Source organism: Malus domestica, chromosome 11 (assembly GCF_042453785.1).
Source record: "Malus domestica chromosome 11, GDT2T_hap1".
Taxonomy (NCBI): Eukaryota; Viridiplantae; Streptophyta; class Magnoliopsida; order Rosales; family Rosaceae; genus Malus; species Malus domestica.
The window spans coordinates 39038877-39062265 of NC_091671.1; the positions used below are offsets into that span (position 1 = coordinate 39038877).

The 23389-nt window shown below is 37.3% G+C and overlaps 5 protein-coding genes across 8 annotated transcripts in view; 1 reads left to right on the forward strand and 4 right to left on the reverse strand.

Moving 5' to 3' along the window:
* The window catches only part of LOC103449022 (uncharacterized), a 39443-nt gene extending 33185 nt beyond the window's left edge, over positions 1–6258 (reverse strand). Inside the window, exon 1 of the mRNA XM_029089189.2 lies at positions 6239–6258. The gene's annotated coding sequence lies outside the window, so the exon portion shown is untranslated. The remainder of the gene's footprint in view (positions 1–6238) is intronic.
* LOC139189127 (uncharacterized) lies at positions 1291–6544 on the reverse strand. 2 transcript variants are annotated; one of them, XM_070807401.1, is made up of 6 exons: positions 6349–6544; positions 6076–6270; positions 2316–2627; positions 1993–2157; positions 1586–1669; positions 1291–1502 (listed from the first exon to the last, which is right to left on the reverse strand). In XM_070807401.1, exons 1-6 carry the CDS (start codon positions 6376–6378, stop codon positions 1395–1397), a joined length of 894 nt encoding a protein of 297 aa, XP_070663502.1. In that variant the 5' UTR covers positions 6379–6544; the 3' UTR covers positions 1291–1394. The 2 variants fall into 2 exon arrangements, with proteins under 2 accessions (XP_070663502.1, XP_070663503.1); XM_070807402.1 differs by lacking the exon at positions 1586–1669 and having other exon boundaries at positions 6349–6530.
* A 519-nt stretch (positions 6545–7063) lies between these two features.
* On the reverse strand, positions 7064–10155 carry LOC103449026 (uncharacterized). The gene is made up of 7 exons (XM_070807403.1): positions 9702–10155; positions 9356–9426; positions 8800–8908; positions 8355–8437; positions 7896–8054; positions 7603–7710; positions 7064–7425 (listed from the first exon to the last, which is right to left on the reverse strand). Exons 1-7 carry the CDS (start codon positions 10018–10020, stop codon positions 7273–7275), a joined length of 1002 nt encoding a protein of 333 aa, XP_070663504.1. The 5' UTR covers positions 10021–10155; the 3' UTR covers positions 7064–7272.
* A 387-nt stretch (positions 10156–10542) lies between these two features.
* Positions 10543–14922, reverse strand: LOC103449058 (uncharacterized). The gene is given in 9 exon segments (XM_008388332.2): positions 10543–10653; positions 11028–11227; positions 11491–11535; positions 11962–12013; positions 12203–12319; positions 12900–12986; positions 13135–13233; positions 13481–13543; positions 14821–14922. Coding segments are annotated over 9 exon segments (876 nt in total).
* A 6432-nt stretch (positions 14923–21354) lies between these two features.
* LOC103449027 (adenylate isopentenyltransferase 3, chloroplastic-like) lies at positions 21355–23189 on the forward strand. 3 transcript variants are annotated; one of them, XM_017335363.3, is made up of 2 exons: positions 21355–21934; positions 22110–23189. In XM_017335363.3, the coding sequence occupies exon 2, from the start codon at positions 22126–22128 to the stop codon at positions 23020–23022; it is 897 nt and encodes a 298-aa protein (XP_017190852.1). In that variant the 5' UTR covers positions 21355–21934; positions 22110–22125; the 3' UTR covers positions 23023–23189. The 3 variants fall into 3 exon arrangements, with proteins under 3 accessions (XP_017190852.1, XP_017190851.1, NP_001288042.1); XM_017335362.3 differs by having other exon boundaries at positions 21377–21934; positions 22044–23189; NM_001301113.1 differs by lacking the exon at positions 21355–21934 and having other exon boundaries at positions 22062–23022.
* The last annotated feature ends 200 nt before the right edge of the window (positions 23190–23389 follow it).

Genomic DNA, 23389 nt, shown 5'->3' on the forward strand with positions numbered 1-23389 from the left:
ATGACGTCATTTGCTTCATCTTCTTCCATGAGGTTCACACTTCAGATGAAGTTAGGATGGGCCAGGGACTACCCTAGTCCCTTGGTGGCTCCGCCCTGGGCTGTAAATCTGCAACCGCTTTTGATGATGGAAGCACAGCCTTGCGGAAAATGAAACAAGAAGGAAACAGAACCATCAGAAAGGAAAAGTTATAAGCTTATATTGATTGAACTGATAATATGGAACCGAAAATGCAGGTTCCTAGAAGGATTGCATGACCTACAAGTAGATCATCCTGTGACAGTTGCCCTCCTTCTTTCATTAATAGAAAAGCGCCATTCAAGGCGTGGAGATAAACCTGTGATAGTTGCCCTCCTTTCATTAATAGAAAAGCGCCATTCAAGGCGTGGAGATAAACCGAAACCTCATCAGAGTTGAATTCATTAGACGGGGCAGCAGGAAAGTGCAGTTCAATGAAATAGGAGGATTCTTGTGCTTCATCATTGGCTGTCTTAACATCTAGAACCTTTTTAGCTGTTAGGATTCCAGACAAAGTTGAAAACGCGATAATGTCGGAAAATATCAAACCAGACTTAAAGAGAGTGTATGAAGCAGCTAATGTTGCATGGCCACAAAGCTCAACCTGCAAAAAGGAATCAAGTTTTCAGACTAGATAGCTTGATATCAAACTTGGAGAAACCTGAGTTACTTGAAAAGTTTGCTTTTCAAGTAAATCTATACACCGCAAGAGTAAAAGGACCAATTTTACTGAATTAGTGGCTGCCTAAGATTTGGATCTTAGACACTCGAATTATTGCGTGGATTTTATATTTCAACCTTGTTATTATAAACTGTGATATGAGTTTAAAACTTAAAACCAGAGAAACTATAACGATGTTTTATGAGTGGAAATTGGAAGGTGTGGAAATTGGAAGGAAACACCGAACCTAGGAGCTGTGTCCGAGTCAATGAGCTGAGTCAAGTAACATGTCTCGGAGAAGAGGCCGCTGCCTGCAACTACCGGTCGTCTCTGTCTTCCTCCAGCAAGCAAACTGCTGCTGGGTTCCCCTTGACAGCTAAGTCAGTCGGTGAAAGCATCCACCGGCACTCATCCATTTCAGCAATAAATTCAAACACTACTTGCACGCATCATATACACACAGGAAGAATATGTGAGAGAGAGAGAGAGAGAGAGAGAGAGTTCAGCAGCTCAGCTGAGAAGAAAGTTGAGCAGCAGTAGCACCTTTCAAGATGCCAAGATGAAGAACTCGGGATACAAATTTTGAAATGAAAAATAAAGGCACACCTAACTAATTTGCTCAAATTTATTTAATTCAAATATAATGGTTCTTTCCCCATAAAATTGAGTCATTTATTTCAAATGTTTATACTTCAAGGTAAAAATAACTCCAACTTCAAGCTAAAACAGTTCCTTCCATCACCATAACAGCTTTTCCTCGCAGCAGTGCCCTTTGATTTTGCTCATCTAGATGAACGTTTATTGCTCCCCCTCGAGGTGATGCCTGAAAGTAAACATCAACGTATGAGGGGATTGAGATTTATAATACCACAGAGAGAGAGAGCGAGAGAGAGAGAGAGAGAGTGCCTGATAAGCAAAAACATCAGACTTTCCAAGTTTTTTGCACCAGTATGATGCAAGGGCACAATGTGCGCTCCCAGTAACGGGATCCTGACACAACAGTTAGCAGTATTCAGACTTATGTAACAAATGGTTTAAATCCATGTTAGCAGGTTATGTCAGATATATTCCAATACTTTAGCTTAGAATAATGAAACTGACAAAGATCGTGTGGAAAAGAAAGACACAGGAAAAGGCCAATCAGGTTATCCAAATGTTTTAAATCCACTTTAGCAGAAGAAAAAAAAAATAGAAAAAGGGAAAGGCTTATTGATGCAGATACATAATCTCCTCATCTAACATAGCAACACAGTTGGCACCAGGTATCAGGCACTTGAGAGAAACTTGCTGAGAGAACAATGCAAGCTGCTTACCTCATCAATCCCATGTTTGGGACAAAAGTATCTACTGTAAAAATCATATCCTGATTCCGGAGGAGCAATCCCCGTAATGATCACTCCGCTAGACCCTGGACATTGTCGAATTGCATCAAACTGCGGCTGTAAATCTGTGACAGCTTTTGCTGATGGAAGCACAACCTTGAAAAATGAAACCAGTATCACTTTAGAGTGCATGCTAGACTGCACAGGCAATCCAATAAAATAAAAAGTTTTTCCGCTGTTTTTTATGTTTCTATCAATCAAAAGCATAATAGGGAATTGAAAAGGTAGGTTTCTGGAAGGATTGTAGAACTTACAAGTAAATCATCTGTGACAGTTGTCCTCCTTATTTCAACCATAGAAGCACCATCTAAGGCCTTAGAGATTACCGAAACATCACCAGAGTTGAATTCATTAGACGGGTCGGCAGGAAAATTCAGTTCAACAAAATAGGACTCTTGTGCTTCCCCATTGTGAGTATTCAAACCGTTGGCTGTCTTAGCATCTGGAACCTTTTTAGCTTTTAGGATTCCCGATAATGTGGCAAACTCAACAATGTCGGACTTTACCAAACCAGAGTTAAAGAGAGTGTATGCAGCTGCTAATGTTGCATGACCACAAAGCTCAACCTCCACAAAAGGCAATCAAATTTTCAAGATCAATTGAGAAAGCATATGCTACTTCATACACTGGTGACAAAATCAAGACGTTGGCAATACCAATTCAGTCGAGTGCCACATAATCACATCAAAATTTAGAGAAACCTGAGTGAGGGCTCGTTTGGAGATGCTTTTCTAGAAAGTACTTATGCTCATAAGCATTATTATTAGAAGCACGTCCAACTTTTTTTTTTAAATAAAACCTCTTCCAAGTGTTTTTTGTTCAACCCATAGGCAATTTCAACTTTTTCCATCAAACGTTGTTAGAAAGCGTCTTTAGGAACCAGTTTTAAATAAATCCATATGCCAAAAAGGAACCATTTTTACTTGGGGTTTCTCCATTTTAATCCTTGATAAAGATTGAAATTCAATTAAAACCTTATGTTAGATTATATATTCATTATAGTCCTTTGACTAAATTTTCATGTCAGCATAAATATTAAAATTTATATTTTCTTGTTTTTAAATATTTAATGCATTTTTTTGGTTCCTATAATGCTCCTATTAAATATTTGATTTTAATTTGCTCTATATTTTTTGGCATTGATTATTGTCTGACTTTCTAAAATGATAAACATAATTCAAAAAATATTAGTGATACGTTACAAGAATTAACAAATACCTAATTCAAATTATTCATTATCACCATTCAAAGCATAGAGGAAATATAAATAGCCAAATCATATATTTTACATAATCGAATGCACTTAAACCATGTCCTAATGTACTTAAATCATATAACCTAGTCGAATGCACATAAATCATAGTACCAAGTCAAATGCACATAAACCATGGTACTTATATGAATGCACCTAAACCATGGTACCTATATGAATGCACCTAAATCATGGTACCTATATGAATGCACCTAAATCATAGTACCTATATGAATGCACCTTAATCATTTAGGTACTATCAATTAGGTCTTATCCATTCAGTATAGTCGGTTAGGTACTATATAGTGTATGTCCGATTAATTTGGTACGGTCAATTAAGTTGTGATTTCACATTCTATTTTCTCAATTTGTATTTTTTTTTTTTCATTTATCTCTGGATTCACTGTCAATTTGGCATCTAAAAGCCCCTTTTTTCTTCTTTCTTCCGAATACAACGAGATTTTTGGTCTGTAAGTTTTATGGCTTTTTTTGTTTGATCATGGTTTCTAAGTTTTCTGGGTTCTTTGATAGGAATAACACATGGAGATTTATGTTATAACAAACATGTTAATTATGGATCTAGTTAATTAAGCATTCTTGAAAAATTAATTATATAATTGTTTCTTTAATTGGTTTTAAGAGAGTAATAAGGGTAAATAGGGAAACTAAAAATGCAATAAATTTATTAAAAAATGATTAAATGTGACATGGAACACTATAATCTGACATGAAGGACTATTTTTAGTTTTTAATCTTACATACGGTATTATTGAAAAAGCAATCTTATTTAGGGATTAAAATGAAGTTTTCTATTTTTACTTTCTAATAAATCAAACTTTGGGGTAAATTTAAAATTTCAACCTTGTTAGCGTGTGCATTTAAAAGTTAAACACTTGAAACCAAGGAAACTCTAAAGATCAACAATTTTGAACTTTCTGCTTCATACATTGGTTAAGATTAAGATTTAAGAATTTCTAAATATCTAATTTAAAGAAAATTGAGTTAAAAGCCCGTTTGAAATGCTTATCTAGAAAACACTTCCACTCATAAACCTTTTTGCTCAAAGCGCAATTAGTAGAAGCACGTCCAAATTTTAATAAAATCCAAGTGCTTTTACAACCCAAAAGCACTTTTCCAACTGCTTTAACTACCCAGTTACACTTTCAAATAAACTCGTATGCTAAAAGCCTAAAGAGAACAAATTTAAAGTTCCTGGCTGTTTTCGATACACTCAAATCTTTTGGTGGATTCCATATCGACCCAGATAAAAGTTGAACACTTGGAAACCAAGGAACGTGTAAAGATATTGTTTGGGTTAAAACTTGAACTTTGGGCTTAAAAGGGAGTTAGCCCAAAAGGAGGTCTAGAAGAAAGGAAGCCCGAGGCTCAGCCAAAGCCCATAAGACGGAAAAGGCCTTTTTCCCGACTAAGTGCAGATCACTCAAGTCACCTGCTCACCTACCTAAAGGTCAAGTGGTGTAGACTAGCCAGCTACTCAGCCCAAAAGTACTTTACAATGGCAGGACAAGTAAAAAGTTGATGAGTCACTACCCTTCAGAGGCATTCAGGCAAGATTAATACTGCAGGCAGCCAAGCCAAATCGTCTATAAAAGGAGAAAGAAAAATCAAAGATAAGGACACTCAATCAAACAAACAAATACACAAACTCTGCTCAAGCCAGATTTACATACGAAGCTGTAGTCAGCACCAAACCTTCATCCTTTTCGGGATCAACCTTCACCAGAAAAGCCTTTGTAAAAGCTCTGCTACCTTATTTAAATCTTGTTGTAATATCGATTCTCTCTTATAAACTCATCTCCCAATCTCCCCTTCTAGGCCTCAAACCCTTTGTAAATCACAAAGAGAGGAAGTTGCAAAATGATCAGCCTTGCCCGAACTCCTTTGTTTTAGTCTTTTCATTCATAAATCTAGTAATATAATGTATATTTCCATCTGCATCCAAGTTATTTCTAGCCAGTTTATGATTAAAAGACTTCTAAGTTCTAACCATTCGGGCAGACAAGATTGATCAATTAAAAGTCCTTGGTCTCAAGGCATAAAAAAAACTTTATGTGGACTTAACCCATCCACGACAGTCCTTGATAACAAGAAGTCCGAAGTTACTTAGGGCGCAAGTAATTAGCCTATTTTCTTAGTTTTACTTCTGTTATATCATGATTACCACAGAACGCTTGAGAATAGAATTAATTCTGATGGGAAACCCCAAGGCCTATACCTAAGGCCTGACAAAGGCACCTATCTGAGTTCATTCTGCTCTGCAGGCTCGAGCGATTAAATTATAACGGTTGTGATACTTCCGCAACAATGAAACAACCAATATATGTTCGAGTACTTGGTTAGTTCTAGTTAGAAGCCTTAAGGCCTACACCTAAGGTCCCACAAAAGCACCTATCAGAATTAACTTGGTCTTTCGGGCATATATAATCAAACAACTGAACATCTGTTTTACATCTGTTATGCTAAAGATGGCAGTGGCACACCTGAACACTTAAAGTTAATTTTGATTACGAGCCTCAAGGGCTACACCTAAGGCCCTACAAAGGCACCTTTCAGAATTAATTATGTCCTTCTCTTACAGCCCACCCGCCAATAAGTAAAAGCCCGACAAACAATATCAACCTGCGCCAACCTCACGAAGCTGTGTGCTCATTAGGCAGAAAACGTCCCCACTGGATATTCCTCCAGACGAACAGATATGATATGAATGGAAAGCGTTGAATTGAAGGGAGGTGAGCTCATACCTCATTGGAAGGAGTGAACCATCTGACACCGAACCGAGGGGTTGAGTCAGACTCAGTGAGCCGAGTCAAGTAACATGTCTCGGAGAGGTTGAACTCGGCGGCCACGGCTTGTAACCACTGGTCGTCTCTTTCTTCCTCCAGCAAGCAAACCGCTGCTGGGTTCCCTTTGAAAGCCGAGTCTGTGAACGCGTCCACCTGCAACCAGCAAATTCAAACATTCAATTCATACACACAGAAGAGAGAGAGAGAGAGGGGGAGAGAGAGAGAGAGTACCACAGAGTATTTCACAGCTTTCTTCGCCATGGAATTGGAATGGAAAATCGAAATGATTGTGGAGCAAAGACCTGGAAAGTAGCTCTCTCTCTCTCTCTCTCTCTCTCTCTCTCTCTCTCTCTCTCTATATATATATATATATATATATATATATATATATATATATTACTCTTCGCGGGTGGGTAAAGAGTTTCAATACAAAAGCGCTTTTGGTAAAAGCAAATCACAAAGCACGTTTAAGTAGAAATGCTAAAGCATTTTCAAACCGTAGCCCAACAGATACAATGAATTCCATGTGGAAAACAGTTGGCATCTCAAGACGTATGGCATTTTTCTTCCTTCATATCATATCCTAAGATTTGTTTTTTATGTGGAAAATAGTAGGCACATAACGTGTAAGAACCTTTCTTTCCTTGCTGACAAATCACAGTCCAACACGAGATGAAGATTAAAACCTAAGATGCAAGAGACAAGGTGGCCGATCTCATCTTTTATTGATTTTTTATATTACAGAGTTATTTATAATAAGAACAGTTCCAACCGTAAGTATGAAATTCCGTGATTCAATCACAAATTACTTTGAGGAGGAAATCATCATCATCCATCGAGAAGCCACGTTAATTCCTTTTATGATTGTTTCAAACTGTATGAACACTTTTACTTTCGCCAATCAGTTTTGCTGTTGAAAATACGACACGCAAAGCGAAAAATCGAGTTCTTGTAATCAACTTCATTCGTTGAGCGACGGAAATAGTACATTCTGACATAATCTTTACAGAGTACAAACCCTAGAGAGATCAATGAACTAGTTGTAGGAGACGATCAGGGCAATGTGAGTGAGTAATTTACATGGTGTAATTCACAAGGTTACATACAACACATGATGCCCAACTTTATTAACACATTAACCAGATGGAGATGGGATCACCACATTCCTTGTTTGTTCATCTTCAAGAAATGGGACAGAGTGATCTTTGGAAGTTCGATCGGACGCCCTTTTTTCTTCGTTATCTTGGTCATCTTAGTTGACTCCCCATTCTCCGATTCAGCAACCGTCACCGAGACCAAGTTGTAGAACTGTTTCAAACATCCGTTTATGCATATTAGATTACTTCCAACAGTGATTTTGATGACGTGCAGAATGGGTAATCTCGTCGTGCAATACTTTTAGTGGATGTCTCAATGCACAGCTCCATGATCCGGCATGAATTAATGGTTGAAAATACATACGAAAAGATAAATGAGAAAATGTACCTCACAAACACCATGGAGCAACAATCGACGGAGAGGATCTTGGACCTGCAGGATGAGAACATCTCCATCTCCATCTTCAGTCTCCGTAACAAAAGCCCGTACACGCTCCTGAAAAGAGAAGGGAATTTATACTCAATGACAATAAAAGATTTTGTCAGGTTACAATTTGATTTAGAGAAAGATGAATATGGAAAACGGAATGCCAAAGATGCTGAAGAGAAAAGCGTGATGACAAAAAGTGTCTAGACAAATAAAGGAACCCATATGAGATCAACATAAGGAATTACAATTACCTCATAGAACTCAACAAGTTCTGCAAAGACGCCACGGCGAAGTGCCTCTCTTGTTCGACAATCAACCCTACGCCATGCATTCAAGACGGCCGTTTTATCAGCATCAACAGGACTCTTCTTCTTTGCACTTGGGCCCTTCATGGAATCAATCACATTAGCCTGTCAAAATGAAATGAAGGCTAGAGTCAAGGCGTGCAACACCGAAACCTCTAAAATGATCCTATAACGACATATGCAGATATACATACTGGTTATAAATAAATAGAGGCACATTATTTGCTACGTAAATGGTATGACACAATTTAAAACGCTAATCTGAATAAAGTTGTGCATTCATATAACTGCTAGGATAATTTTCTTAATTCAAATTCTACCAACACTTAATGGCATCTGAAATCATTGGATTGCAGGAAATTAAAGATTGAAACATGCTTTTGATGAAGAGAGTGGATGAAGGACCTGCTTATCCATGTCTATATTCCTAAATGTATCCCACTCTCGCACATTAGTCATGCAAAATGCTGACAGCGGTACATCATCACCTGTAATTCAAACCAAAGCCAATTTTGATATGAGATTTTTCAAAAGGGTAGTGCTATCCATACACACCTCTCAATTTTTGGCTGTCAGATCGAATGAATTGAAGAAAATCAATGGCCAAAAATTAACAAGGGTGTCTGGGAGGTGAAAATGGGTGTGTGAATAGCACTATCCTTTCAAAAAGCAGTAAGCCAGTAACCATAAATATCAAGGTAGAGTAAATGTAGGTGAGTGCAAATAATCACAGAACTTCCAACAGTTTCTTCATATGATAAATACATTTGTACTTGTGGATAAGCAATGCATATAGAATAGAATTTACTACGCATCAAACAGCTATATTAAGAGAAGATTCTATGAGTACCCCAAGGTGGTGGAGCAAACAAGCCTCTGATTTCTTCTGCATTTAGACGAGGAACAAGTTCCAACAAAATCCGATCATTTACCCATCTTCGAGACCGTCGGTTGCTAACCTGCCAGAAGAAAAGAATTGTCATAACACGAATTGAATTCAAAGAATCATTTATCATGCTTGCAGAAAATTAATCGCTCTTCAAGCTCGTACTTTTTTACAAAGTATTAAAGCAAAATAAGATTTGTTGGCTAACCAATACACACTACATTCGTCTAGCTTCACAAAACAGTATTAAGTCCTTATGTAATTAAATGTAATCAGTTGTCACTTAGTACTACCGTCTAGTGGTATTGCTTTCACTTGTAAGTGAGAGGTCTTTGGTTCGATTATCGCCAAAGGCAAATTTGAACCACATTATTCCTAGCCCATTGTGAGGCCAAGCCCACCCCCCTCCCCTAAGGGTAGATAATATTGTTTAACTCTGTATCCAACCAATTTTTATCACACAATAACAATCGCAATTCAATTTAAATCAATGCTCAATAAAAACAAATAACAATAGTACCGTTCCAGCCATGCTCTCAAGCTGCTCAATCTTCTTCTCAATCGACATTCCACGGGATTTGACACTCTCTCCTGTCCAAAAACACCACTTAAAATCCAGCATTCCAACATTAACAATCAATTTACAAAACTAATCAAAGACTAAACAGTAATCTTGAAGGATACTATCATTCCACTATCTGGGTAATCAAACTTACACAAAAACCTAGAAATTTAATCAAATCCCATCAAATCCCCAAACGGTATTTCACTCCACCCAAATCACCAAAACGGCCAAAGTCTGAAACTTTACAGACTACGAGCTAGAAATCGTTTCCATAAAATAGGAGAGAGAGACAGAGGGGTACCATTTAGAGGTTCGAGGATTGGAGAGTTGAGGAAAAAGCCGTCTTCTCTGTTGAGAACGCCGGGAGTCGCCATGATTGATTGGATGCAAATCTGATCTGAAAGCTTGCGGCTTTGATTCTTCTTCTTCTTCTTCTGGGCTTCTGGGTTTTTTCTGCGGCGATAGATTTTGAGAAAAGAGATGAGAGAGATAAAGGGCGACGAAACGTTCCTTTCAAAGGCGCTGAGAAATAAGAGGGACGCAACAAATACGGAAGAGTGGGAAGGAGAGAACCCACACCAGAATATACTTGTACTTTGTGGAGATGCCACACGGCACATGGTAATCCAATTTGGAAAGGATCCTCGCCGGAACTCTTCTTCCTATTCCGTTAAATTCGAGGATCTGAATTATTAAAATTTGATCCAACGGCTACAAAGAGGGGCTCACTTTAAAAGTTATAATAACTTTAGCCGTTAGATCAAATTTTAATGGTCTGAATCCCTAAATTTGGTAGATTAGGTGGAAGGGATCCGAAGAGAATCTCTTTCCATCCAATTTTACTCGGAACTCTTGTTAAATTGTTGCTGGGCACGTGGCACCTCAAGGGGTGTGCTGGGTCGCCAAAGTAGCGCGTTTTAAACTAATCATGCGATGTCACGTAAAAAAATAAAATTATTTTGCGTTGTTAATTGGTTGAAGCTGTTAAAGTGGCTTCTCATGGTACACTTGATCTGTTCTAGTTCACGAAAATTTTGACATCAAACTACCGTCACTTTGGCATGTCCAACCACATAATATGAACACATTAATACTGACCCGTTGGTGAAAGTTTGGATAGAAAATAATTGACAAGGTAGCATCTATCTCAAAGGCAGAGAGACGGAGAGAAGGAGAGTTTGCCTGCGGCGAGATGGCTGGCGGCTTGGCGGGGTTGGGCTTGGGTGGCGAGCATCACCATGACTCTTGTTACTCTAGAGACATTTAAGAGATACTCTACTCAACTGGAAAAGGAAGCTGCAGGGCACCACGTCGAACGTTCGATCCAAGCTTATGGGATCAAAGCAAATTGGTCGATGCAGAAAAAAGACCGTTCAACTTATATATCGATGTGAATACTTGCAAACTGCAACGAGTTTGGTGAGCTTCGAGAACCTTGTTATTGCTGTGTAAATTTGAAAACAAATCATTTCGGGTGCTGTACAATGTACATGAATGCTAGAGAAGAAAACCTTCTTCTCTTATGCACAATTACACTTCATTCCTAAACAAAACTATCACATCTATACGTAAACGAGATGAAAATTTTACATCGAATTTGCAGCTTCTTTTCATGATACTATCTTACGGGCTCTGAGTCTATCCGGACTATGAGACGCTTCTGAAGATCCAAGGATGAATCTGCTACGATGGGTAGCGTTGAAGGGGACAAGATGCCTTCTATGTGTCAGCATGTTCAGCCACTGCTTTGTCCAATATATGAAGCCTTTGCAACTTTAGGAATGCAAACCCTTAGAATCACCGTGCAAGTAACACCAAGGAACTCGAAATTTCGCAATGAATACTCGAATGGAAAAGAAATGATCTCATTCTCAAACAAAATATACTGTTCGAAGAATGAGATATCATGTTAACCGCAAGAAAATTATGTAATTCACAATTCGAGATAAACACCTGCAACCACGAGCGGATACTGATATCAATTGAAGAAGCGGAAAGGATGCAGTAGTCACGCAGTTCCATGCAGATCAGGAACTTTGAGTGTGTTGCACTCCTGACAAAATTTTCGAGCTCTAACGGTCATGTAGCACTTACCCAATGAGTGGTTGAAACCTCATTCCAACCGTCTGTATTGTCTAAAACGTCCTCAGAGCAACTCCAACGTATCAAGGCTCCCTAGGGCAACTTCCTATTGAATAGTCTCCAGTGAATAGTAACTGTCTTTAATGAAGTAATATGCAATAAAATATTAATATTTTTTATTTTATAAAATAAAAAAAAATTATTTTATTTTAAATTTCGGATGTGATTTTTAATCGGTCTCGTTATACTATTTGAGAAAAAATATTATTGCTTTTTTACATTTTTTATTAATTTTATAATGTGGCTGACGTCATCCTGACATCAACCATGCATCATTTGATCTCAGACTCTCGGGCCACAGATTCAAGCCAAGCCTCTCACTCGAACCCCCTTCAACCCAATTGTTTGCATGGGCTGCAGCAAGGAGTTGGGGCTATTGGGTAAGAAATGACACTGGTTCATCGGGCTCGAGCCCCCGCTCGACTTGCTCTCAAGTGTTGTACTAACATACACCAGTGCAAACATGATGGGCTAATATATAAAAGCGACCAGTGCAAACTTTGTAAGTACTCTAATAGAATTGTGTTTCTAAAACCAATTTGCTCTAGGCGCTGAACTTTTTGGATTTAAAATTTGGATAGATGAGTAAATTATGAGCTCTGATAAAAAAAAAAATGATCTTCAAGGCTAAATCAGTATTTAAATAAAGTGAGTGAACACCATCATCCCCAACCAAGATGCCAGCACATAGTCCCCTACATTAACAGAAGTCATCGAGATGAGGTAGTTCATCATGTTAAATGGAAGCAAAGGAGCAAGCCGAAGTAGTAGAACTGTCTGTTAGACAAACACCAAAAGAAGAATGAAAACCATAGAAGCAAAAATATTAGCTCAGATCAGTTTTTGATAAAATGTTTATATATAAGGTAAAGGTAACAGATACATCGACTAACATAATTTTAAACTTACTAATACTGCAATCAAATGCAAGCGGGGGCAAAACCCGCTTACACCACATTGGCTCACATCACTTTAACTTCGTCCTACAGGAAGTTAACACTATTTAGAAGGTCTCAAGATTGCAAGGGGGGAATTTTCCCTTGATAAACTACTCTATATACGCAGGGGTTTCTAAGTTCACATGAGATAAGAACTCTCACATGGTCATATGTGTACAGTTTTATCACCCTCAGTTAACTATTATGTGCTACGGATACGGCTCTGTCAAATTCTAAAATATAATTTTACTTAGAAATCAATTAATCATCTATGACATTTACCCATCTCACGCTTTTGAATAAATAATATGTCAATGGTATTGGTATTGGTCTCTATGACTGCAAGAATTTCCTTTCTTCCAACCACACATTATATCACATCCCAGCATACTATGTCCAAAAAAGTTCAGAACTCATGCCTTGAAACCAGATCTGTGAAATGCAATAGCAACAGCTTGAAACTTTGGATAATTCTTGAGTTTGGAAGTGACATAAGATCTTCCAATCTGCACAAAATAAAAAGGTAAGATAAGCGTAAGCGTACAAAGCTGTTAATGACAATATGCTATCAAATCCAAGGAAAAATGACAAACGCGTACGCATCCAAGCACACATACAGAAGAACTGATAAAATTAATGGCCTAAGAGACTCACTGTTCTTCCTAGGAAAAATGAAGCTGTGGCACCTAATGTTGCACCTACAGAATCAGCAACGAATCAAACAGGCAAGCCATAAAGATAAGCTCCACCAAGCTGGAAACGAAAAACAAGTCAATCACAAAACAGGATCACCTCATCTTTCAACAACAGGGGTTAGCACGAAAAATGTCAAAACTAAGATAAGTCCTAAACATAACGAAAAGCGGACACTACATAATGCACTAAATGTCGAATTTGGACGTGCTACAGACTACATAACATTCATACCCATGTTTGATTTGTTAGCTTTATAACAAAATTTTAGATGTGTGGCAACAGGAAATTAGAAATTGTGGCTTACTGTAAGAACAGAAGCTGGAACTGATAGGACTCTGAATCTATGAGAGGAATGTATGCAACAGCCCTGCAATTTCCCAAACCAAAATATGAAATAGATAATTAGACAAATGTTTGAGGAATGTACTATTTGAATATCATACACATATACATATACACATACATATACACATATACATATACATATATATATATACACACACACAAAACGGTCCAGATTTCACATACATTGTACTAATTACCAATTAGGATTATGTAATTAATTATTGTTATCTTAGGGATTGTTTAGTGATTAAGATTAAACAAGATTGGAATTGAGTTCAAGTTAGCTCTATTGAATTTCGCTCCTATAAGATAACAAATTCTAAAGTTCATTCGTTATTCCATGTGATTGTGCGACTACACGTACACTATATACTAGACGGTCATGCTCGAGTGCCACATTTGTCAGGTAAGAGCTGCATGCGACAAGACGTACGAAAGGGTCCAGTAAAACACATTGTTGGCATTATACGGGATATAAAACCTTCTATAAGAAAAATAAAATACAAGAAAAGAGAGAGGACATACACCTATGCATCTTGTAAAAGAAAATACTACAGGATAATGCTAGAGATTTCAAAATTTTAAACCAAATTTGCAAACCAAATGATATGTCACCAATAAAAAATAAGCACATTAATCAACACTTAAGTAATAATCTAATTATTAGCATCCACATCATTTGATTTAGAAATTTAGTTTTCCTAGTATTTTCCATACAAGAAAGAGAGGGAGGACATAGACCGTACCTCTCTTGAAAAAGAAAATACAAGAAAAAGATTGTTTGCACATAAGACTAAACTCCTCTATAAAACTTATAAGGTAAGATCCAGCAAGACAAATTACAAACGAAAAGAAAAATCTAAAAAAATTAGATGAAAAAGAAAATCACACATCAAGAAGATGAGACAAACTTATAAGCCCTCAAGTTCTTTATCATTCGAGTCCCATTGAGACTAAAAGCTCGAAACTAATGAGATAAATGGTCACAAAGAGTTTTTAACTCAAGTGATTAAAAACGTTCAACTGTATGCTCATAGCTCCGAATACATTGTATAAATATCCAACCTAAATATCGTTTGTTCAAATAAAAAAGGGTTCCAATTGCCAAACCGGTTTTATGTAGATCAGATCCCTTATGCTGTATCCATACCCAACCTGGTGGCAAGAGTGGGCTGTACCTTTTGGCCATTTTCTTTAGTCTGGGTTGAAAATTCTACCCAAGTACCGTCGCTAAACAAAGTTTTGGGCACTTCCATCAATCCACAGCCCTAATCTTAACCTACTGGACCTAAAACAAACTGAAAAGAAAGCTGGTGCATTGAGAGGGTTTTCGCAGGCGCGGTCTGGCACACAAGCGAAGACCCTCCCAACTCCCAATGCACTTTGGAAAATCTGATTCATGGCTCAACATACTCTGTCAATAAGGGCTAGCTTCTTCATCACCTCCGCTCGAAAACAATCCTCATCATTGAGCCTGGCTTACATTTTTTTTTTTAAATTTATTTTAAATTGATCAAATAACTAGTAAAGCAATGCTGGACCTTGAGAACAATTTTTCAGTTTTCAAGCATAAAGGGTATCTGGTACTAAATTGCAGGAGGAGTGGTAAAAGGCATGGTCAAGGGCGTGACTAGGGATAGACAAATATCCATTGGTTATAGGTAACCATGATTATCCGTCCGTTTAGTTTTGACGGTTACGGTTATGGGTAACCGTTTAGATAAATAACCGGTTATGGGTATAACCGTTTATTTATGAAATTTAAATGGACGGTTATGAGTATTACCCGTGGTTATAAACGGGTACCCATTTAACCATTTATTTTAATATATGTAAAACAAAAAAAAAATTAGTTCTAGCTAAGTTTAGTATCCCGAGACATATTTGGTTATAAAAGGCCATATAATATATATATACACACACACATGCCTCACTTAAGAGAAAAATATAATTGATAGAATGGGCCAATGTTTAATATATGTGATTGAATGTGCTAAAGTATTAGAGTGTTGGATAGTTTTGTTTTAGGGTCTTTTGAAGCTTTGGTCAATTCAAGATAATGATTACCTTGATCTTTTAAAAACATGTTATTGTCGACTGATGCGTATATATATTTAATTGGCCTTGAGTTTTCAATAAATATTTGACCCAAAAATTAGAAATCAATTAAATGGCTTGGATCGATGAACATATGTTTCTAAATGAAAATCCAAATATTTATCAAATTAGCTTATTAGCAGACTGATACGTACTTACATACATACATATATATATGTATGTATGTATGTATGTATGTATGTATACAAAAATATTAATTAACCTACAACCATGCATGATTCTTGTAATAAATTGACCATCAAATAATTGAGAGGCATCGCATATATTCATAAATAATATTGTTGTTAATACAAAAATTCATGTTAAATATATTTATAACGGTATTTAATTGTTAAAAAAAATTATGACAAATTTCTTTTTAATTTTCAAATTGTTAAAAAAAAGGTAGACGGGTGAAAAAAAAAAGAGTAAACGGGGTTAAAAATGGGTAAATGGGTAAATGGGTTGATTAAATGGGTATGCAGTTATAGGTAAATGGGTATGCGGTTATGAATATGGTTAACCGTTTATAAACAGTTATGAGTATGGGTATACTCATTTATGTAAATACCCAACGGGTAAACAGTTATACGGGTAAAAGCTTAAACGGTTATGGGTAAATAACTACGGTTACCCGCCCGCCATAACCGTTGCCCATCCCTAGGCGTGACAAATGTTGGAGCCCCCTGTTTGTCCCACACCGGCTAGGGGAAGGAAAGCAAAGCAATTTAAATAGAATTACCTCACTCTAACTAATACTAAGACCTTTTGTGATAAAACCCCACACTTAAGGATTGTGCAGATGATTAAGTGGGGATAGTATCGGTGTTGTTGGAGTAAGCTCTCGGCCCGTCGACCTGAAAAATTCCACAACAGATAGTTGGCCAGCAAAATGTGGTCCTCCAAATAAAAGGTTCATACGACAAAATACCAAGCACTTCTTGATGCCCCCCTTTGAATTTTAATTTACAGGTGTAGGATCATGTGGTCCTCTGCAACAATTAAGCCCATTTGCACAGAACTAAGGTATTTTCAATTGACTATAATAAGTTCATCTCCCTGCAAGAAAGAACTATGCCGAAATGGGTTTTCATTGTGGCAATATCTTAATTATATGAGAAAAACTCTACGTAGGTAGGAACACTCCGATTACCTTAGTCATAAGTCATTTCTCATAAAAATATGAGAACCTCCCTCAATGTTGGTCTCACTAGATGACAAGTTCATCCCATCCGATATGTCTACAGGGTAGCCTACTGAAGTTTCTTTTCAAGCTGTTCACTCGTCACGCGAGCCATGCATTTAGCAGCATCTCCCCAAAAACCCTATTTGCGTTACTGACTTGAAGTACTCTCAATTCTCAAGTACAATCTTCAACCTCACCCAGCTAGCTAAATCCTAAAACTTATAGCGTGATTGACTTAAAATATCTTCGTGAAACGTGTCAGCTAGGGCTACATATATCTCTGCAAAGGGTACAAAATGAAGCTTTATTTGACGTTTGAGCACGTCGAGCTAGCTAGTCATACTCCAATAATGGCGCCTTTACCTACACACTGCTTCAACAGTATCATTGCAGTCCTTTTTATTGGTATTTGACCGAGCTAGCATGCTAGCTGTGACGTTGGTAGGAGCCAGCCACCACCCGCAGCAAATAATTTGCAGTTACGTAGGCCATTTTTGTAGATATTTAGGTCGACTGGCCGATAGTTCACTTTAACAACACTGATTTTATATTTACTTTATTACTTGCTCAATTCGTCATGTGTGATATTTTATCACAAAATGTCTCGGTTTTAATTAAAGTAGAGTAATTCTATATAAATTGCTTTTTCTCCTTCCCTTTGACCGATGTGGGATAAATGAGATTCCAACACGTCCTTGCACATGAGATCCACTTTGTGGGTCACACGTGAAGATCCGCATCGGCAATCACGTAGAGCCAAGTTGGGGCTCACCCAACATGCGGGGTCAAACTGAGACTCACTCAATCACGTGGCAACTTTGGCCTACATGAATCCATGTCGAGACTCACCCATAGCATAGGGCCAAAGGAGACCCATCCAATCATGTGGCAGTACAAGCCCTTCCTCTAACTCTGATACCATGTAAATTTTTCATGTCGACGAATCGAGGGCTCACTCCAACAACACCGATACTGTCTGATGAAATTGAGGTTCCATCATAAAACCAATCGACAATATGAGAGTAGCCCAAGACCATATAAGTACATAGCAAATCTTGTCCCTCATCAACGTGGGACAAGATACGCCCCCGCACATGTGACAGATTTTCAAGCCTACACATGGACAACAAGACCCACCCAATCACGTGGCAGTACGAGCCCTTCCCCTAGCTCTGATACCATGTAGAATTTTTAGGTCGACGGGCTAAGGGCCTACTCCAACAATACCGATATTGTTTGATGAAACTGAGGTTCCACTATAAAATCAATTGGTAATATGAGAGTAGCCCAAGACCATATAAACACATAGCAAATATTGTTCCTCATCGATGTGGGACAACTCTCAACACGACCCCGCATGTATGGTTGATTTTCAAGCCTACACGTGAACAACAAGTAGGTGATACGTGAGCACTTGTGGCCTTTGGGCTACAACAAGTGGGTGACTCATAAGCACGTGTGGCTCTTGGGCTTTCACACGAAGGACAATCTGCTCTGATACCATGATAAAATTGAGATTTCACCATAAAACTAATTGGTAATATAAGGAGTAATCCAAAATTATATAAACACATAACAAATCTTGTTCCTTACAAATGTGAAACAACTCTGAACAATTTTCAACTCGATATCTGGCCACTAATAAACTAATCGATCGATGGGGTGTCAATGAATTAATGGTCGATCGATGGGGTGTCAATGAACTAATGGTCGATGCAACTATATCTAACTGGTCGATCGATGGGGTGTCAATGAATTAATGGTCGATGCAACTATATCTGTCTGGAATGGAACTAATACAGTATATATAGAAAGGTTTCTCATCCATGATGATTAAAAAGCTTTGCTTTTTTTTGTTTTCAACTTCATCCCATCATCCCTCAAGTCCCGGCCGGGCGTGTGATCTGATTTAAACCAGGTGGTCTCGATCGATGTGAAATGAGTACAAGACATGTAAGATGTTTACAACCCTATATATTTATCAGTGTTCGTATGTGATTGACCATATATATTTCATAATAATGAGTGGGAGAGTCTAGGTGAGAGTAAATGACTTTTAACCACTAATGCATGTGTAACTCACATGGTTGAGAGTCGACCTCTACATTAAGCTCCAAATTGAGTTCATATCATATGCATTTGAATGATTACTATTGACAATATTTCTTATAATTTATTTAGTGCATATAATTGACCTATTTATCTTATATAATAATGAGTTGAGAATCCATGCGCATGCGCAAGTGGACTTCTAGTTGTTAATGCATGTGTAACATACATGATTGGTTGTCATAAACCTTAAATCTTGAACCGTGAGAATATTTCTGTATATTAGACTATTAGTCGATCTCTAGTGATTTAAACTGTTATTAGCATGTACTAATCAAGCATGACATAAATCGTTTTCAGTTTCTCTTAGTGGAAACCAAGCTAGCAAACCCTATCCTATATACTGATCATATATATTGTATGATTAGACAAATCATTTCAAATGCGTGCCAAAGATCTGTTCATAGCACCAATCTGATATACTTATCCTCACTATCCTGCAGTTTGTTTACAGACACAGACACAGACACAGACACAGACACACACACACATATATATGTTACATCATAACTAGAAAGTTCTACGAATCAAAAACCCTAGACAAAATTATTTAATGGAACCTAATGATGAATTAGTTACCCGTGTTATAAATTATATTAAACTTTTTTTTTTTGGAAACAATTATATTAAACTTTTACAAGTTACTTTGTGATCATATATAGGACCAAACTAAGTAGATTCAGTGGAGTCCCAATAAATTTTTTGGAGAGATTTAAAGAAACACTTATGGTACTGTTCATTTTTAACGTTAAAGATATTTTTAGCCTAAAAAGTCACTCATAATATTATTTACTTACATCTTTAATTTATCTTTTTGATTAAAACTAAATTTTTTAAAGACTTCGTTAGTTTTCCTAAATTTTTACACAATAAAGTGGGTTATTCTTTTGGAGGTAGATTTTCTGCCCTCCTGTGCTCTTCTGTTTTGTGTGGTCACGGTTAAGCCACGTCAACATTTTATATTATTTTTTATAAAGATAATAAGACAAAAATAAATAGTAATATAAAATGTTGACGTATCTTAAGCGTGACCATACAAACAAGAAAGCATAGGAGGACACCGGATGTGGGGCGGTAGAGAATCTGCCTCCTATTCTTTTAAACCCGTATGAGAAAAGTGACCATTGATTTGACCATCCCTAAAACGACACCCCGATATTGGAACACTTTATTTAATCTAATTTGCTTGTTTTTAATTTTATAAAGGAGGACCTCAAACCAATGAAGCTCCTCACTTTACGAGGATCGAAAAAAATGTTTATTGTAAGTAATCTTACTTTTATGTTGCAAAAAAATTGTTCCCACGGCTTGAACCCGTGGTTTTTTTATTACAAAAAAACAATATTTATGTTGCGCCAAGACTCATCCTCTTTTTTTAATTGTTATGTCTAATGAAAATTCTCCCATTTCTGTATATAATATATATATATATAATTAACTTTAGGTGCCATATAAACCTAGTTAGTTAAGCCCTTGGGATTAATCACATCGAAATTCATATTAGGGTTTCGGATTCAGGGCCAGACATTGGTTTTGTCAAATCCACTTGTATGCGAGGAATGAGATCTTGCTTACTACAATGTAAGCATTTACAGAAGAGTCCAATTAGAGTAATAGTCAGTACATGTCGTTTTAAGAATCATAATCTTTGGATTTGGATCCTCGCCGGATTCATTTTCTGGAAATCTTAAGGATCAACGAACATGAACTGTTGATAAAAAATTGTAGGGTCCTAATTAAATGCTTTCTATATTTTTAGAAGTAAAACAACATCGTTTTACATGAAAAATATAAAAACAGAAAAAATTATGACAATACGATTTTTTATCAACAATCCGTGTTTGTTGATCCCTAACATCCCCAGGAAGGGGATCTGGTGAGGATCCAAATCCATAAACTTTCTGCAACTGCAATGTCATGCAAGAACATTTTCAACTTGAGGTTGAAATCTGAAGTGGTACGTACTTACCTTACAGTACTGCTACTACTCATGCATAAAACCACCGATCATGTTTTGTCTTGTTTTTCGTTTTGACACGACCTATTCTAATCTATAAGAGCATCAAACTCGGGTATAACTGGAGTGTTCACACTACTCTGTTTCACTGGTCTAACTAGTCTTTGCAACTCTTAACGTGCTATTGTTTATTGTTTTTGTTCATGAATTTTGTAAGCCATATTCTTTATGGAGCTAGTGATGCAGTGCATGGGGAACATATATATTTAAGGTTGTAGTGACTTCTCATCTCTCAAAATCTTTGTCACCTTCTCTTTTAATTGAGTTGCCTAGTAACTATCCTACTATTAAATATTTACCCTACCAATGCTTTGTAATCTCCCTATTTAAAGGGATCCTTATTTAAAGGGATCCTTATGTACTCAAAAGGAAGCCAATTGAGTAAATTAAAAGTAATCTAAGAAGAGAGTTTTCTCCTTTTTTAAATCAAGTGTGAGGCTTGGTCGTGTGAGTGAATCCATGATTAACGACATGAGTGATACCGTTGATTTTGGTCAAGTGATTTCAGGTTCTATCCACGTAAAGACGTGAGTGATTTCATCCCTCCTGGTTGAGCTATTCACAGGTTATCATCCAGCGTCTCCTCTAGACTCCTTTAGCTTGTCTTCCCTGCATCAAGTGGTAATCAAATCAAATCAATAAATAATCAAACTTTTGCGGAGGGAATATATTACAAGACCACTTCTTTTAATTTCCTTTTTCTCTTCCCCAAAAATATATAGTTGACTACTTCTAATTCCTAGTACATAGCCAATTGACCAAATTGCCAATTTCCCCCGTATATAAACAATGAAAACCTCCCCTTTCATACACGAGGTGTAAAGGAGTTGCTTCAACTTTTTGAGAAATTTTTTGTTTGCTCAGAACTTTGATTACTAGTGACATCCATTCTCTCTCTATCTCGCTAGTTATATCAAAAGGGCAAATACGCGTGTGCCGTGCCGTCTGCCAACTTCTCTCTCTAGCTTCTTTGGTTCGTTGCGTCTCATAGACCAATTTAAAAGGTAATTATTAAAACCAAATCCAAAATTTGGAACAAATTTGATTTGTTTTAAAGTTTTGATTTCATAATTTTATGTTTTGCTTATGTTTCTTAACTTTTCGCGGATAAAGTATTTGATCATCACCAACATGATGCCAACGTGCAAAATAATACAAACATTACATGTTCCATTCTAGTGGCCATAATCATAGAATGGATGTGTTCAATCCCCGCCGGCAGAAGGAGAAGGTGGTGATCGTAATGGGGGCAACGGGGACCGGAAAATCAAGGCTCTCCATCGACCTAGCCACCTGTTTCCCGGCAGAAATCATAAACTCCGACAAAATGCAAGTCTACGAAGGCCTTGATATAGTCACCAACAAAATAACCAAAGAAGAGCAACGTGGTGTACCGCACCATTTGCTAGGGATACTAGATCCTAATGAAGATTTTACAGCCAGGGATTTTTGTGACCTAACCTCACTTGCCATTGAATCTGTTTTAGGCCGTGATCGGCTTCCAATCATCGTCGGAGGCTCCAACTCCTACATCGAGGCGTTAGTCGATGACCATGACTATAAATTTCGGTCTAAGTACGAATGTTGCTTTTTATGGGTGGATGTTTCTGTACCCGTTATGCACTCGTTTGTGTCAGGACGGGTTGACCACATGGTTCAAAATGGAATGGTGGATGAGGCGAGAGAGTTCTTTGATCCCAATGCAGATTACATGAAAGGGATTCGAAGGGCAATTGGGGTCCCTGAATTCGATAAGTACTTCAGGTATGGGCCACTTTTGGATGAAGAAACTCGTGCCAGGTTACTACAACAAGCAGTGGACAAAATTAAGGACAATACGTGCAAATTGGCATGCCGACAATTGGAGAAGATTCATGGACTTAGAAATAACAAAGGGTGGAATCTGCACCCGTTGGATGCCACCGAGGTGTTCCGAAAGCGCGGCAAGGACGCTGACGAGGCCTGGGAAAAGCTTGTGTCGGGGCCAGGTGCTATGATCGTTGGCCAGTTTCTTTACAATATGACAGCTGAGGTTCCTCCACATATTGGAAGTCTTAGGGTTCCTGCAGCACTTGCAGCTGCAACTCACTAGAGGCTTAGACATTATAATTTTCTTATGCAATAACTTTTGGTTAATCTAATTTCATCATTGTAAAATAAAGAAAATAATATTGTCTGTGTCATGGACATTTCTTAAGCATTAATTTATTGTATCGTATCATTTCCATTGGAAAATATTAATATTTAGGTTTATTTAAATGCTTGGTTTTTTGAGCTTAACCCGTTAGTATTAGGGTTTCGGTTTCTTACCTTTTAGAGTTAGAGTTAGTTTATTATAAATATTTGTTTGTTATCAGTCTTGAATATGTTAGTCACGATGTAGCATCTTGAGATTTTGTAGCCGTTTCGGCATTCCCAGTTTGTTTAATAATATTCTTATTATTTTGTAGTTTTATTTA

Bases quoted from the DNA above. Each gene is read 5' to 3' on its own strand.
- LOC139189127 (XM_070807401.1), bottom strand. From the start codon at position 6,378: ATGGCGAAGAAAGCTGTGAAATACTCTGTG. The intron at 2,628-6,075 runs GTATGAGCTCAC...CCTTTTGTGGAG, and splicing joins GGTTCACTCCTTCCAATGAG to GTTGAGCTTTGTGGTCATGC. The intron at 1,503-1,585 runs GCACTCTCTCTC...GTTTACTTTCAG, and splicing joins CTGATGTTTTTGCTTATCAG to GCATCACCTCGAGGGGGAGC.
- LOC103449026 (XM_070807403.1), bottom strand. From the start codon at position 10,020: ATGTGCCGTGTGGCATCTCCACAAAGTACAAGTATATTCTGGTGTGGG. The intron at 7,711-7,895 runs GTAATTGTAATT...TTCTCTTTTCAG, and splicing joins AACTTGTTGAGTTCTATGAG to GAGCGTGTACGGGCTTTTGT. The intron at 7,426-7,602 runs GTACATTTTCTC...TGTTTGAAACAG, and splicing joins TGCTCCATGGTGTTTGTGAG to TTCTACAACTTGGTCTCGGT.
- LOC103449027 (XM_017335362.3), top strand. From the start codon at position 22,096: ATGTTCCATTCTAGTGGCCATAATCATAGAATGGATGTGTTCAATCCC.